Source organism: Colossoma macropomum, unplaced genomic scaffold (assembly GCF_904425465.1).
Source record: "Colossoma macropomum unplaced genomic scaffold, Colossoma_macropomum, whole genome shotgun sequence".
NCBI lineage: Eukaryota > Metazoa > Chordata > Actinopteri > Characiformes > Serrasalmidae > Colossoma > Colossoma macropomum.
In genome coordinates, this window is record NW_023494801.1 from 19,010,787 (window position 1) to 19,028,036 (window position 17,250).

Genomic DNA, 17,250 nt, shown 5'->3' on the forward strand with positions numbered 1-17,250 from the left:
TGTAGAGGAAAAAGATTTCCAAGGGAAAATCTTTCAGAGTCCTTTTCAGCCAGGATCCTCCTGGCTTTCACTTCTCTGACTTTGATGTTTAGTTGAGTTTTTGAATAACTATAATATGGAAAGTATTTTTTCTGCCTCATACAGCCAAGAGATAAAGTCTTAAATTGGAGTAATCTGAAAAAAGATAAAAAGGCTTCCTAATATGAAAATGTAGTTATCTTGTCCAGTAATTCTAATCATTTGTTTTTTTTTCCCTTCTCACGTACCTCAGCTAATTTGTGTATTTGCTTTATCTTCTACATTAGCTTCATGCGGTTTGGACCCAAGTTAAGTTCCAGTCATTGCCAGTAAGTAGTTTGTTGTGTGTAAGTGCATGTGTGCATGACTTTCATATCGCTGTGGCAACCAGATGCGATGTACCCCCTCCCCCTCAGGTGGGACTTTCTCCACAGAGGATAGAGAACAGAATAGTCACTCCCGCCTGCTCTCCTCTCTTCTCTGCTCCTCTTTTTCTCTCTCTTTACCAAGCAAGCACTAACCTGCTCCAGACGAGGCAGCGTGAGAGAGGCTTAAAGGAAGAAAGACGAGCCTGTGCTTATTTTTACAAACACTCAGGGATCTTTTACTTAAGGTAAGAATCTCTCCCACTCTTTGTTCCTTTCTTTCTTACCTAAAATCGCATTAGACAGAATAACTCAGGCTTGTTTTAACCTCCTTTTCTGGACTTCTTCCACCGACAGACATAGTATTAGAAGGTAGAGTGTCTCTGTCTGGCTCCTAGTGCCAAAGAATATGGGGTATTTGTAATGCTATACATTGTTTAAGACCAAATGATGGTGTTTTAAACAAAACTTCTTAAATGGCCTTCATAAAGAGATAGATTTGGCTAAATCTGGCACATTTACTTTATGAAACGATGATGCTGATTAGTGTGTCCCTATTAAATACATATTTAAATTTCCATCTCAAGGGTTCCTTAAGGGTTTTCCACAGGTTCCTCTAGTTCCATCTCTCCAGGAAGCGTCCGTCACCAGGTGTGTCCATAACTTTTGTTCAGTGCTCCTCAGAGAGTGTGAAATACTGCCAATTAGAAAGTCAGAGAATGAAAGAGAGGGATAGATCCAGTGAACCGTAACCCTAATGATTCAGTTGGACAGCCTAAAAGACAAAGCGCTCTTTTTTATGACAGTGCTTTGGGCTCTTTGATTCCACCGATACTTCAGTAGAAGTCTAGAGCATTCAGAAATGTCGGGTAGTTGAGTATCATGTTTCAGAGATGCACATGCAGATTCTGTCAAATAGGAAGAGAGTTTTTTTTAGAAAGAGATGTTTGCCTATACAAAACACAGGCCTTCATTGTGAGATTGCATCTATTGGCTGTGGGCTGTGATGTATCGGAATACAAGTATTGGGAATACGAATTCAGAATACAGATTTTAATCTGTATTTGGTCCAAGTTATATTTTATAAAGGCAGTATTCAGAAAATAGATAGTTACTTTGTACATTTTTAGGAGAATACTTTTAGAATAAATACCCACCCATTTAGAAGTATGTGTGTGTGTGTATGTGTGTGTGTGTGTGTGTGTATGTATATATATATATATATATATATATATATATATATATGTGTGTATATGTATATATATGTATATGTGTGTGTATATACTACTTATGTGTGTATATACTACTTTAAAAGCAGCGCACAGTGTGCAGTGTGTAAAGATGTGCAATAAAGAAGAACTCAAAACAGCATCTTTACAGATACTGAAGCTCCTACTAGAGCTAGAATGTGAGGATCAGTTAATAATCTCAGCATTACTAAACTTTGAGAGATGATCAAACTTCACAAGAGATGAGCTGAACATTGTATGTATTGTACTGGACTCGTGCATTCATTTCGTGGCAAGTTACACGTCATTAACTGAAAATCACGTAGCTACTGTACGTAATGGAATGTTACTGAATGCATTCAGGACAGTGTATTCAGTATCTAGCCATCATTACCCTTTTCAAAGTATTCCGCCTAACCCTGTGTATAACATAAAGTCTAGCTATTAGAAAGGAATTTGAGATTCAGGCTGTCTTCATATGACTGGATTGTTAATAGATCACCAGCTAGTCAAGTGTGATGCAAAGGTGAACCGCTGACAGCTTGCAGTATCTGTGCATGTGTACATGATGCACACTAGGCATCATTAGAGGGGAGTGAAAAAGCAAAAATCTCCAGAGATTACAGCGCTCCCCCATGATTGTGTGGTTACTCTAGTGCTAAATAAACATTGACATAAATGCCTTCCTGCTCACAATAGTCTCTGTGTCTTTTGTAAAGGGATGTTCAGATGACTTTATTATGATATCTGATATTTGTCTGTGAGTAATTTAGATCACTATAATTAGAAAAGAGCTGTGGATACCACCTAAGCAATGATCTGCTTGAACGGCTCCTAGAATGCGTTTGATCCTAGACGGTCATTGAGCAAGACCATTGCTGCTAGCAATGTACATTACTGCCATTACTCATGGATTGAATGTAATTTTTTTGTCATATAGCTTCTTCAGAGTGATATTTGTAAATAAATAGTTGTCCTCTATGATTACTTTTTATTATTTTTTTATTTACTTATTTTACCAGTATCTTAGATTTTGCCAAGAACATGTAAACCTATGAGCAGAGCTGTACAAATAACATCTAATATAAAAGAAATTTCAACTGAGAATCACTAAGCATTGTTTTGTGAGTCACAGAAAATGACCATGTTGAAAAAAGGAGCTTTGATGAAAATCTGTTCATGCTTGCCTTTTTTTAAAGAGTCTTTAAAAAGACACTGTTGCAGATTTCTAAGGTCAAAACAGATTAATATCTAGACCTTCACGCTGGTCTAAATTTACTTGTGTGTACAATAACAGGCCTGATGTCACAAGGTTAGTAAACTTAAGCTGCTATTTTCAGAAGCTTTCTATTTTCAGAAGCTTTCACTTTTAGTCCATATATATATATATATATATATATATATATATATATATATATATATATATATATATATATATATATATATATATATAATCACTGCTGTCAGAACAAAACCTTCTATCTCCAAAATGACAACTTTCCTGGAGAAGGAAAAAACACTTATTTTTAATGTAAGTCAAAGGAACCAGACATTTTTTCAAATAATTTTGGGACGTTTGATTTTGTCCGTTCATAAAATTTATGCACAATTTAAAGGGCAACAGGCATTTTCAAACTATGCCAAAAACGGAATAATCTGAAGACTTTTTTTTAAATCAATTAAACCACATAGCTACAAAGTGTTTTTTTCTCATTATTTGTTTTTGTTGTTGTTGTTGTTTTTTAAGTCAGTGAAAATTATTTCTGCACCATAAATATTGAGACAAATATTATTTTTACACAGTAACTCAAAATATTAAAAAAAAGTCATTATTTTGAGATGAAAAATCAAACTTTCAGCATACAGCACTGTGCAAATATCAGAGGCCATCTTTCATGTATTTAATTTTTTGTCAGAATGGCCATTAAGTACAAGTCAAATTATCTGACTATATTGGCTATAATCACTTAAAACAAGTAGAAATGTCTAAAAACAACTTAATCTCACAACAAACTTAAGAAAACTTACAACAATCTCAAAATGAGAAATATTAGATATATTGACTAGATCAGATAATTTCTTCATATGGTGGAAGGATGGGCAGAAACACCTGTTTTTTTTCTGATCTGAAGCAAGAGTGGAGCTTGATTTTTTTTTTTTCTCCTTTCTCTCAAGGATGAAAGCTTTTAGTGCTGTTAATCTGATGGTGACAGTGACAGTTTTGGTAGTCGAGAAGGTCTTGCACGGTTGTTTGGAGTCCCATTTACTCTGTATCTTGTAATCATCTTTTGAAATCCAGTTTTTCACTCATTTTTCTGTGACTTTCTCTTGCCTTATGCAAATGGATAATTTATATATCTAATCTCCTCAGAAATATCTCCTCAAAAATGAATAACTTGTACTTAGTGGCCATTTTTACCGGAAATTAAACGAATGAAACTTTACCTCTGACATCATGCTGCTATAAACAATATCAGGGAAAAATCGCCAAAATGAACTTTTAGCTATCCACCACCCAACCATATTCAAAACCCCACAAAGCTTTCCAAAGAGGCTCACAGGCCTGAACGAGGCGAGATGGTGGCCTGTAACACATTCAGGCCAAAAAGGAGGTGCTGACTGTGGTCAGAGTTGTGACTATACAAGACAGTGACCTCTTGTTCAGTAAATGGATAGTGTGATTTTCTTTATCAATGTGGGTGTAGCTGTTAACATCTGTCATTTAAATTTGCCTCTAGAAAACCACAGTTTGGGCTCTCCACAGTTCACCTCCCTCACTATAAAGAAGCATTCAGGCCAAATAAAAGCCCTTTCTTATCACCTCTCTTGCATTAAGATCAAGATTAATTTTAACTAGCAAGTCAACAAAATTGCGTCTAATTAAAGAAGCACTTCATGATTTTTAGAACAGCATGATGATTCTACCACTTCCTTTGCTCTAAAGCTGAAAGATGTGGTTGGAGACTTGTTGCCCTCGACATATTCATAGACAGCTCCAGATCCAAGAACCACCAGTGAGCGACCTGAGGAAATGACCTAAACCTATAACTGTCGTTTATGAATATTGTGACTCAAAGGCCAAGTGAGATGATTTCACAGCAATGATTTTCAACAATAAACCTGAAGGCATCATATAATGTAAAGAACATGGCTATAAAAATACTTCGGCCTGTAAAAATATGTTTCTGCTATGTTTCTGCTAATAAATGCCATGAATTGACCGGTCTGTGCTCTGCCCACAAATGATGCTGCTATGTTGGACAAGCTTTCCAGAACATTGTCAAAAAACCCAACCTAATGAGAAATTGCAGCACCCATTTTTTTTTTCTTATTTTTGTCTTTTTTGTGTTTTGTTGGCGTGCAACAGCTATGCTAAAAAAACAGCACAGACCAACATGCCTTCCCTCTACACTGATCTGGTGCTGGCCACCCAGCAGCGTCATGTTGGTTGACCAACATACCAGAATCCACAGTACAATTTGTTGGTTTTGCCAGTGACCAGCCATGCTGGTAATGATAATAAAAGGTTCTGAACGTTATCATAATTTAAGCATAGTAAAGGTCCACGTGTGCTTGGACTTTGTATTTTTATATATTATGTATATGTATTTTCAAAACCTGCATTAGTTAGCACTATATCACTTCTATCACTTAATATATATATTAAAATAGAGAGAGAGAGAGATTTAAGGCAACAATGCAGATAATTTAGCTTTTTTCAAGAAATAATGCCTTAATAATGGAATGGAATGATACTCTTTCACTACAGACTACAGACTCTTTCACTGTAGAGACTCTAGAAGTTAAATATCATAAAATTCTTACAACAGTCATTTTAGATACAGTTGAATGCAAAAGTTTGGGCACACTGGTTACATTGCATGTTTTGTTGATTATGTAATTGACACATCCTCTACAGAGTAGTTTAGTTCACACTTACTGTTCATTTGCTGAATTCAACATATTGGAAAAAAATAAAAAATGTAATATGTGCAAAGGTTATGGCACATAATCTGTTTTAAACTTAGCAAATAAATAGAAATTATGCACTAAAATTAGTAGTCCAGGTCACACTGTGGAAGCAAACAACAAAGCTACATTTTGCATATCTTTTATATGTTTCAGCATCGCTCTGGTAGGTATTTAAATGTAGGCTCCTTGTCAGGCAGCTTTAGACCACTGCTTTGCATGATACTGTCAGGCAGGGCAGACATAAAACGTAAGATAATAAAGCCTGGGCGTCAGGGTGATGTGAGGCTCATACAGGTAAATTTGCTTTTCTCTTGCTCTTTTAAGCTCCATTTTATTGTAGTCTACAATAAAAATAATGCATAGTCTATAAATCTCAGCTTGTGGTCTGAGCTTGTTTTATCCATGTGTAATCAAATATGGAAACTGAAGTAAATACTCAGTGGAATAGTAGAGTAAAATACTAAATTAAATGACACAAAAAGCTACAGTGCAGTCTCTGTGTGGTTAATACAATATGAATGTATATATGTAAATAAAAACTGTGCCCTAATCCTTTTGCACTGCACTGGATTTAGTGAAGATAAAGGACAGAACTCAATTCGAACAATTCCAATTCTAGAAATCTGAAAAAAGCGTTCATTGTGTGAAATTTAAACTCAACAAATAAATAGAAATTGTGCACTAAAATTAGCAGAAAAAAGATGTATTTAAGTGCTTTCTCTATAGCGGATAATTTTTTCATAGAAAATTTGAATATCTGTGTTCAAACATTTGCTTACGACTGTAATATTGATTTTGCTTTTGAGACATAACATCAAGCCGGACTGTCTTTTTGAGCTTGTGTGTGTTGACGTTAATATGCAAAGACGCATGACATGGTTTTTCCGTGACTCACTAATACTACTTACTTAAATTTTAACAAAAAATCTTACATAGTGCCACTTTAAGTTTAATCTGTGTCCATGTTATTCCCCCGCCCAGAAATGGCTGTGCATGTGCCTGTTCAACCTAGTTAGATATTGAACAGGAAATTCATGCTTTTGTCCATAGAGAGGGAGTAAGCCTATGGACCATGAAACCAATGTTTTGGGTTAATGATACTTTCAGTTAAATGAGTTTCCACAGTGATGGTAACTGACATTTGCTTCCTGCTGCAGAGTCTTTTGGATCCCTTTCAAAGTACTTCACCCTTTCTATGCTATTAAAAAAAGAAGCATAGACTGAGCAGTGGGGTGTTTACTCCACTGACTGGTCTAGGCCGAGATAATTCTCTACTGAAAATCCTTTTTAGTTTAAATCTGGGCAGATTATGCTTGGATAACTGGCCTTATTACAGACGTTGTGCCTCTAAAGCTATTGATTTGTTCTTGTGTTCTCATTTTTTCTCTGAATTTGCGCTTGTCTCAGGTGCAGCAGATATCCTGAAGATGGGTTGCTTTGGATTTTTGAAAACGATGATGTTCCTTTTCAATGGCATCATCTTTGTAAGTACAGTAGTTTTACTGTTGATAAATAGTTATACAACACATTGGGGATATGGTATGAAGCTGAAGTGATGCATGATATATGATTAAATGTGTAGTGACTAAGAAACCCTTCCAACAATGCAATACTTTACTTGAAATTACAACAGTAATAACACCTTGTATTGCCAGATAAAGGCAAAACAATATTATTTTCTGGTTTAGGCTATTTATTTAACCTGTTATCATGTTATGCATTAGGCAAGGGACAGACTGGGGCAGCGTTGACTTTCATGAAATGATTACAAATTACTTATTACTTCTTAATCTTTTTGGCCATAACAACTGTAGCCCTCTGTGTCTTTGAAGAAGCACTGAGCTCAGATGAACCAAACAATATTTATTCATTTCGAGGGCACCTTAAATTGGAACCGCTCACAAACCAAAAAGGTTTAGCTTTTTATGTCCCCTTTTTGCATAAAGGAAGGTTAAAGTTCCAAAAACACAAATTAGTAAACTCAGCAACCAAATATGTTATCGCTTTTAGGAGGGATTAGTTTCCTGGTTTACTTGATCTTCACCTCTCTATGCAAATGTCTTGCACTCATCTCCAACATCACAACTACACATCTACAAGGGCTACTGCATTCCTGCTTCTTCTAATAACCTTTCCATTAAAATACAATGACGTGAATGCCTCATGCTAAAGCTAAGTGTTGATAAGTGTGAATAGTGAGGGGATAAACGACGACAACAACAAGATACATCAGACATCCCCATGTGCATTTGTATGAGAGAAGAAATATAATAGTGCACTATTTAGGTTTGCTATGGTCTAGAAACTATGTTGAGGAACATCCAATCTTAAAAACATGCAGTGCACCACAGTAGGTTTTATACAGTGTACGATAGCGGATGGAACACCCATAAATGGACTGTCATGTGCAAAGGAATTAAGGAGTTTTTACTGTTTACTGAAGCACTAATGGAACTGGGTTACTTTTACCATAGGAGGTTTGGTAATGTAAATTAAGGAGTTGACTGGCTGATTCATACGGGACAAAGTATCTCTACAATTTCCTCAAATGACCATAGATTACCTGGACTGAAATGACATAGCCCGGATGCGCACATTGTCAATACATGACAGGTGCCACACTCAATAACAAGACAGTGTAAGGCTGCACTCTGAATCCCTAACCCCCTATTAGAAATAGTCCATATAGTGTGGCAGCAGCATTATTTGAGTTTTCAATGCTAAATCTTTTGGTCGGTCCATGGCGGAACCCCAGTCATTCACTATATTGCAAAAGCTGTGTATAATAGTGACTAAGTTGATAAGTGAACCATACAGGTTTTGTTATTACTGTACCATGAGGTCAATTTGAACAGGACTACTATTACTGAAGGAGCTCTGGGTCCTCTGACTTACAGTCACTTTGGAATTATTACTTCTTGGACTAGTAAAAAAAAAAACTACAGATATTGCAGAACTGTACTGCATTCAAATCACAGCTCTCATCAGTAATCAATTAAATTACAGCACCTTGCCAGATAAAACTACCCCAACTTAAACAGAACTTTAGAATCACAAATTTTATTCTCTGTAATAGTGTTCTGTATAGCACTATTCTCTCTCTCTCTCCTGCAAAGGTGGCTGGAGCCGGTGTCCTAGCAGTGGGCATCTGGGTGAAGGTGGACAAAGGCTCTATCCTGAGTTTTCTGCAGAACCTGGAAGGCGCACCATCTGATCTGAACCAGGTGCTGAATGTGGGCTACCTGCTGATCGCGCTGGGCTCTGTGCTGCTGTTGCTTGGTTTCCTGGGTTGCTGTGGCGCAGTGCGGGAGAGCAAGTGCATGCTGCTGATGGTAGGTCTGCTGTCACCACAACAGCTGATAACATAGCACTGCTAGGCAAAATGGTTCCCATTTAAATGTAAAAGCCTTCTTTTAGCCTTTTGAACTCATTATTAATCTTAAAACTTCCTGAAGTTAAAATGTGCTTTTTAAACTGTTTACTTCTCTTGGATGGATTATAGTGAACTGATATCAGTGGGGTGCTATGTATGAGCTAACAATGTATGAGATACCAATATACTAAACCATTGTAATTAGAAGATACTGATGTAACCAGTGTTTATGACCTAACTTCGCTAATATTAGCAATCTAAGTTGAGCCTGTGAACATGGCACAGTGGAAACTGAGAGTCAAATACTGTGAAAAACTAGCAATTAACCATCTAGCTGTCAATATAGTACAAAAGTGCAGTTAGAGTAGCAAAGAGCATGTCAGTATCTAACTAAACTTTCTATTCTGATACTTTTTATCTTGGCAGTAAGTGTGCCACTAAAACACTATATGGATCATTCTACTGAGCTGATTCAAAGTCGGAGTTCAAAACATATTTGGATTTTTAACTGACTTTAACAGACTTTAGACAAAAATCTTTTGGCTTTAAATGACCTTATACCTCAATTATGTTTATTTTATTTAAACAAATGATTCAACATTCCATTTGCCACGAACAAAACTATCATTAGACTACCAAAACTTTATCAAATGTTTCAGTAGTGACTATTTTGGTAGTAACAATTTGAGCTAATTTTGAGCAAAACTCTAGCCAGTACATGACTAGCAAACACAGCTTTCAACAGTTGTACGCACATAATCATACAATTTTCAGATTTTGGGATACATTTACTTCAAAACAATGGGATCTATGTAATTGCTCATGGCTTAGAAATGGTTAACTCACCAACAGACACACACAATGAAGTTCGAATCCACAGGTTGTTTTTAACCACTGTTGCCTTTTTTTAAGAGGTTGAAATGCAAGAAAAAATGAATATAACTTTAAAAGTAATACCTCTCATTCCAAATGTACATCAATTTGCTTGTTGTTAATCATAATATTAGTAGGTAAATAATACTAATACTGTTATTATATGTACTACTAGTTGGGATCAGGTTTTGTTTAGTTTTCTTTCAGTTATACTATCTGAAACTGGCTACTTACAGAATCGAGCTAAGTAGTTTCATCTCTTTGCCTCCTTTTCTTATTGTTCCTGCTTTTTCTCTCTCTCTCCTCAGTTCTTCACCATTATACTGATTGTCTTCATTGCTGAGGTGGCTGGAGCGGTTGTGCTCCTAGTTTTTAAGGGACTGGTAAGTCAACAAAAGTGGTCTTTTTAGGTGCAGATGGCTGCTTTAAAGCTTAGACTGCTTAGAAAATTGCAGTGCATATTTCACAACAGGACAGTTTACAGCACTAATGCCAATATTGCAACTAATTTTTATTCTGCATCTCTCAGATTCAAGGTGTGATCAGTCAAGTCGGGGTCAAGATAGTGGAATCTGTCAAAAAGGATTATGGAGCTAATAAAGATGTTACCGGCCTTCTGAATGCTATCATGGACACGGTTTGTAACCTATGTTGATAACTGCAGAGCATTGTAGTGCAATTTTTAAATCTGCATGTTAAAGTTGTCATTATTATTATTATTATTATTATTATTATTATTATATTGCTCACTCCTCTATTTCATTTGATGTGAAATGGTACATTATAGAGATGCATACCAACACAGACTTCATTACAATGATAGGATGTCCAAATATAGCCATTTTTTTACAGTCATAAACAACCAGTGAACCTACATGTCTTCTACATGAGTATTTTTTTGTTTTTCATGTAATGTGGATAATGATAAAGTAGTGGTACATTTTCTTTGGTTGCTATTTTGCCTTAAAACACTCGCTGAGTATCTCTCCACAAAGAGTGTGTTAAAAAAAATAAATAAAAAATTAATCTCTCAGGTATCAGGTGACATATTTGTAACCAGTTCATGTAATGTTTCTGTGAAGTAGATTTTAGAGGCTTCAAACAAGGGGATGGGAACTCCAGTCCTGAAAGGCTGGATTCCTGCACAGTTTGGTGATTTTCCTGCTTAAGCACACCTGATTCAACTCATTGGCTAATTACTAGGGGGGGTCGATTCTTAGATGCATCTATGACGTAATGTTGACGGAACGCAAAAGGTGGAACTTGGAAGTGCGGAAGTGCAGTGCCTGGACAGTTTGTGACGGCACATAACAAAAACACAACCAGAGAACTTGTAGAGAGGAGAATTACTGCTCTGCAATGTCTTCTGGTTTTCTCAAACGCTAGAGGGCGCTCCAGAGTGAGTCCAAAATGAATGGGTTGATATGGAGCATTTGAGCAAAATCATAGTTTATAAATGCTTAAACATTTTTAAATGTAAAAGAATGCAATCGTTTCCTGAACAATGAATATCATAAAACATTTTAACACCGCTGTTATATTTTTAAGAACTTGTAAACTCGAGTTATAGGAGTTTAAAACGGCGCCTCATGTATGTTCATGACGTCAGGGAGCGCGAACAGCCAATGAGCTGCTCCGCTCGCCAATCATTCACGCTGTAATACCCGCCTTCTGCTGCACAAAACCCGTTCGCGGTAGTAAAAGGAAATGTATAGGTAAGATTTCTTTTGGTTTTTTTTAGTAAAATACATCTTTCTACTTTCTAAAATCAAAGAAACGTTCTGTTAAAGTGATTAGAAACTATTTTAACTCTTCGTTTTTGCCCGTTGAGCGCCATTTACTCACATTCATTGAGGACTCACTCGTGAGCGCGATCTGCTGTTTGGCAGCAACTGGATGAGCGAGAAATCCGACCGGCACCCTCTGCATTAAAAGCCAGGTTAAGTCAGGAGTCACAATCCAAATGTTAAGAAGAGACATTTTGTCCTTTCAACAAAAACCACCTTGGGAGCCACAACATTATATGTCCAGTATGTCTCAGTATGTGATAATGTCCTAGTATAGGCTAAACAATATAAACGAAAACGCGGACTTACTTTGCTCTGCTTTAAGCGTTAGCCGCTTTCCTCCCATCTCTGCCAAGAAACGTTTCCTCAAAAGTAGATCTGTTTCTTGTAAAATGTCTCTCGTTCGACTGTTTTACGAGGCTAAAATCTGCTTCTTACCCTCCAACTTCTTGTTTGAATTTTCCCGTTCCACCTTAAATTCTAACTGAGGCGCCAGAACGTAAATGCGGCACCGTTTTTAAGGTGGAACGGGAGAATTCGAAAGAGAAGCTGACTTAATCTTCGCAACTTTTTACTGTTTGACAGTCTCTCGTTGCAGATTTAACGTACCAGGAAACCAACTGCAGTGCTTATAAATATGAATAAGTCCATTCGTCTCCAAATGCTCGTCTTAAATCTGTCTTTTTGCTTTTTCGTTCGCTACTAGCTAGACGAGGCGTTGCTGTGTGATTTGCAGTCTGCGTGCTGATCTTCAGGATTATACGGTGGTGAATTAGCTGCGTTTAAGAACATCTATTGTTGAAACGGTATTAGAACGATTAGCAGAGCTTTATTTTACTGCAAAGGCGGATTATTTTATTTGTACCTAAAAATCTAGTTAATTCTGATGTGGAACCGCATCAGGGCTATAAAAGAGCCGTTTTCGACCCTTGAGCTAGCGTATGGGAGCATTTTGGCTTCAAGCCATACTACATGCAAGTTGTGTCACACTAAACTAAAATATTTTGGAAACGACAAACACGAGAAACCATATTACACGTTTCCACCCATTTTCCGTCCGGCTGTACTTGCAACCAGAGGACCATCGAGCAAGCGATGTCAAAGCTTCCACCCAACTCGGAAAGGGCGAAGCGAATTACAAACTCGATCGCAGCTTTTATTACCAAGGATTTGCGTCCGTTATCAGTCATTGAGAACCAGAGCTTTCCCGCTGTGTTGCATACTTTGGAGCCGAGATACAGTCCCGTCTCGAAGATATTCTACTGACACAGCGACCGAAAAAAGATGCATCAAGATGCATCGATAATCATTTTATAATCGCATCGCAGCCCTCTGAATCGAATCGAATCGTGAGGTTTATAGAGATTCCCACCCCTACTAATTACCAGGTTTGGTCGGTCTGCTAGAGAAAGGAAATCGCCAAACTGTGCTGGACTCAGTTCCCCACCCCTGCATTATACGCCTTAAACATAGCAGTTTCCACAACATGAACAATTCTGACTCTAAGTTTCTCTAGAATGAATCACTTCACATCAAACCACTCCGAATTACTTTGTTTACATCTTAGCAACTTAATTCTGCAGAAATTTTAAAAGATTGGTGCAATTCACCTTTAAAGTGTCTATTTAGAGGAGGCAGTAAGCTAATTGTCACAAACAGCTTGAAGTACATGTATTTAAATTCTAGTAGTAATTTTGTCTTGTTGAGTAAGATTTGATACACTTTATGTTCTCTTATAGCTGAAGTGCTGTGGATTCAACAACTACACAGATTTCACAAATTCACCTTTTAGCCAAAACAACACCTACCCATCCCAGTGCTGTACGGTTAGCCCCTGCTTGAAAGTCAACGCCACAGCTGCGGTAAAGCTTGATGATTTTAAACTTTACTTTGTAGATTGAAACTACAAACAGAATCTTCTCGATTCAATGTTCTTTTTTTAATCAGGCAGTGCTACTCACTTTTCTGTTTTCCTGTCATGTTTTATATCCTAATTATAGCTTTTTTACATTTCACACAGTTTATAAACTTTTTTTTCAAAGCCTAAAGTGTTAACGTAGCTCAAATTTCCTTTTTCCCACTTTCTAACATGGTTTTACACGTTTTCTTCTCAGAATGTTACTGGGTGTTTCCCGGCACTGGTTAAATGGTTTGACTCAAATTCAGTTGTCATCATAGGTGTGGCTCTGGGAATTGCCGTTCTCGAAGTAAGTTATCTGCTGGCCTGTTTTTAAAGTCTGACTGCAAAAAGCAAACAAGCAGACCAAGGCTCTGTTTGAAATAGCCTACTGCATACTGCACATGTACTGACTGTGTCCATAAGTCCTATACAGTAGGTGATCAACATGAATTTCTCCAGTATGTCAGAGATACCCGGCTATCACCAGTCACACATTCCACATTCAAAACCACACAGTACTATGCTATACATGTTACAATAATGGAAGGACTTCTAATGGTGGCATACTATTATAGTGTTCAACTCAACTCAGTATTGTGAAGTCTGAGCTTGGAATTGCGTTCAAGCTTCAAAGTAGGGAAAAATATGGACGCCTCCATAAAAGTGAGTATTGTTAGCAACCAGCTAGCCAGCTAACATTTAGTGATATGAGTTATAACTTTAATGTTCATGATGTATTTACCTTCTCAAAACATAAACTTTCAGTGTTATAGATTTAACCAGTTGCTAACGTCTGTATGTTAACTGATCTAAAGCATTTCTCATTTAGCTTATTTTCAGTTGGAAAATGAACAAAACGGGTCATTTACTAGGAGCGTTCAAACGTTTACGTTCTACTGTATGTAAATAGGTTGTTTTCTGTGACATCACAAAAACCGTGAATTGAAAAATGGGCTGTTTTTGCAGCTTAGTTATGGAAGGCATGGACTCTGAAGTGACCATACATTTTGAAAATTTAGCAGTGTTTATATACTACAGGAGAGTATTTTATTTCATAATACTAGGGAAAATTATTTTTTTCCCCAGATATGAGCCCTTTAAATGAAGTGTTGACATTGCACATAAGCTGTACACAGACAAAACAAAATGGATATCGCCACATGAGAGAATTGAGCCAACTCATCAGAGCTTCTCTTGCCAGAATTTAAAAAAGGGCTGTGCTGTAATAATCAGATTGTCATTGGAGACGAAACTTTAGTTTCTTTGTCGCTCATGGCATGAAGATGCATTAGCAAAGATACATTTACTCCTTAATCTCAAAAGAGACATTTTATTCTGGCAGCTTTTAGCAAAACAACCTCCTCTCTCCTCTCTCTGTCTTTGTCTCTGATTGCTTGTATGTGTATTTAACTGTGTGAAAAATACATGTTTTGGTTCTGTAATTAATAATTTATACAATTACCAGAGGAATAAATCACCATAAAGATAATCAAAACGTGTTACATTGCTGTTGTTGCTAATGAGTTAAAAGGTAGAAATGTAGGGTATCAGTGAATGAATACAGTTTGGAAGGGTTACTGTCTCCAGAGGTTGACACCTATGGGTTATGTCCTCCTGAAATGACTGTGTTGCATTTCTGGATGCAGTATTTCACAAAAGCTGCATCCAAAACTGCACACTACCAGACTAGATTGTATATCAAACAATATACTGCTCAGTGTACAACGACAAATCAACATAGTTGCTCACACAGTCAACAGTAACAAAGAACCACTTCTCTACTTTTAACGCATCCTCTACAGGGAACAAACCTTTGCACAGACCACATTGTGTTTTATTTATTTTTCCACTATGTATATTTTATATATTTGTCCACTGCAGCAAATAAACAGTAATTGTGCATTAAAGTGTGCAGAAGTGTGTTTTCAGCAGAGAATATATTTTATTACTTATTTTGACCATAGGCACTCAAAACTTTGAATATGACTATATATCTGCCTATTCAGTCTACAGCAGTTTAGCTTCACCCATTCATGTTTACGTTATAAGGAATGTTTCAGTCTGTACTGCTTTCTGAATGAGAGATGATACAGCAATCAAAACAGAGGGTTTTTACTCATACCGATTAGCCCCTTCATTAAGAACAACACCTTGTTTTTACACTCATTGTTTGTTTTATTGGCTCCACTGACCATATAGGTGCACTGTAGTCCATCTGTTTCTCTGTATACTTTGTTAGACCTCTTTCACCCTGTTCTTAAATGGTCAGGACCCCCACAGAGCAGGCATTACTTTGGTGTCAGATCATTCTTAGCACTCTGGTAACACTGACGTGGTGGTGGTGTGTTTGTGGGTGTTGTGCTGGCACAAGCGGATCAGACACAGCAGTGCAGTCCAAATCCAGTTAATCAGGACTAATTATGCTGTTGTTCAGTCTTTTCTTTAAGTACTAATGATACCCGCAATATCAAGTCATATTGTATCAAAATATATCATGATAACGATAAAATATCACCATATTGCCCACCCCTATGTACTCCTACGAGGAGTAGCATGCAGTATGCTGGTGCAGTATGCAGTATACATTAGGTTGTATGCTATTTTGAACGCAGCCCAGGTCTGCCTTTGCAATTGAAGAAATACTGATGTCAAGCAGGCATTTTTGTCAAGTTAACCTTTCTCCTTTTTTGCATTTTGTTAACTTTTAGCTTTCTGCCATGGTTGTCTCCATGACCCTGTATTGCCAGATAAAGGCAAAAGGTTCCTGAAGCCTGAGGAAAAGAAGATGCTTCCAGACATTTCACAATTACAGATATACATTCAAAGGAACCTTTTTTTATTTTAAATAAATGATGCTGAATTGAATGTTTTTATTAATTTGCATTTATTAAAATAAACAATGTGCTCTATGTATGATAAGATTATATTCTATAAAGGATTTAATGTTTAATTTGTTACTTATGTTGATTTTAAAATGAGATACCCAAAAGGTAATGCTTTGTTAGTAATTCATTCTAATAATCACTTTACCTTGTTGTATTATGTTTGTTTATTTAGTCATTTGTTATGTCCTGTCAAAGGCAAAGTGATTAAGAAGTTGATATATGAATGGATTCATGACCTGTAAGTTATCCTATAGTGCCCTTTACAAATATTGTCAGCCCTACTGAGCTTGAGCAAAATCGGCTGTAAAAACGTTTTTGCTGTGTATCCTTTTGGTCTTTCATTCATTTTAACAAAAATCTAATATTTGAGTGAAAGAACCTATCTTTTATCATGAAATAAATATTCTTCTCAAATCAATATGTGCCACGATTGTTGGCACCGTTCCATTTAATACTTTTTGCAGCCTCCCTTTGCAAAGAGTCTTCTCCTCTAGTGCTTAATGAGACTGGAGTACATGTGGTCATTTCTCCACACAGAATCTCTCCAGATCCTATAGATGCAGAGGTCCACACTGTGGACTGTCCTCTTCAGCTCATCCCACAGGTTTTCTTTGGGGTTTAGGTCAGGGAACTGGGAGCGCCATGACAAAACCTTAATTCTGTGGTCAGTGAAATAATGTTCTGTTGATTCTGAGGTGTGCTTTGGATCACTGTCCTCTTGGAAGGTCCAACCATGGCCCAGGTTAAGCTTCCTGGCTGAGGCAGTCAGGTTTTGATTTTATTTCTGCTGGTTCTATTCTGCTGAGTGTATGATGTCATGTATCTGAACAAGTTGTCCAGGGCCTTTG

At 36.9% G+C, this 17,250-nt stretch overlaps 1 protein-coding gene across 3 annotated transcripts; it reads left to right on the forward strand.

Annotated features, from left to right (window-relative positions):
* The first annotated feature begins 431 nt into the window (after positions 1-431).
* Positions 432-16,820, forward strand: LOC118821797 (tetraspanin-1-like). Of its 3 annotated transcripts, XM_036590524.1 has the most exons (9): positions 432-631; positions 971-1,034; positions 6,992-7,068; positions 8,701-8,916; positions 10,139-10,213; positions 10,360-10,467; positions 13,357-13,479; positions 13,732-13,824; positions 16,226-16,820. In XM_036590524.1, exons 3-9 carry the CDS (start codon positions 7,012-7,014, stop codon positions 16,283-16,285), a joined length of 732 nt encoding a protein of 243 aa, XP_036446417.1. In that variant the 5' UTR covers positions 432-631; positions 971-1,034; positions 6,992-7,011; the 3' UTR covers positions 16,286-16,820. The 3 variants fall into 3 exon arrangements, with proteins under 3 accessions (XP_036446417.1, XP_036446415.1, XP_036446418.1); XM_036590522.1 differs by lacking the exon at positions 971-1,034 and having other exon boundaries at positions 445-631; XM_036590525.1 differs by lacking the exons at positions 432-631; positions 971-1,034 and adding an exon at positions 5,834-5,878.
* The last annotated feature ends 430 nt before the right edge of the window (positions 16,821-17,250 follow it).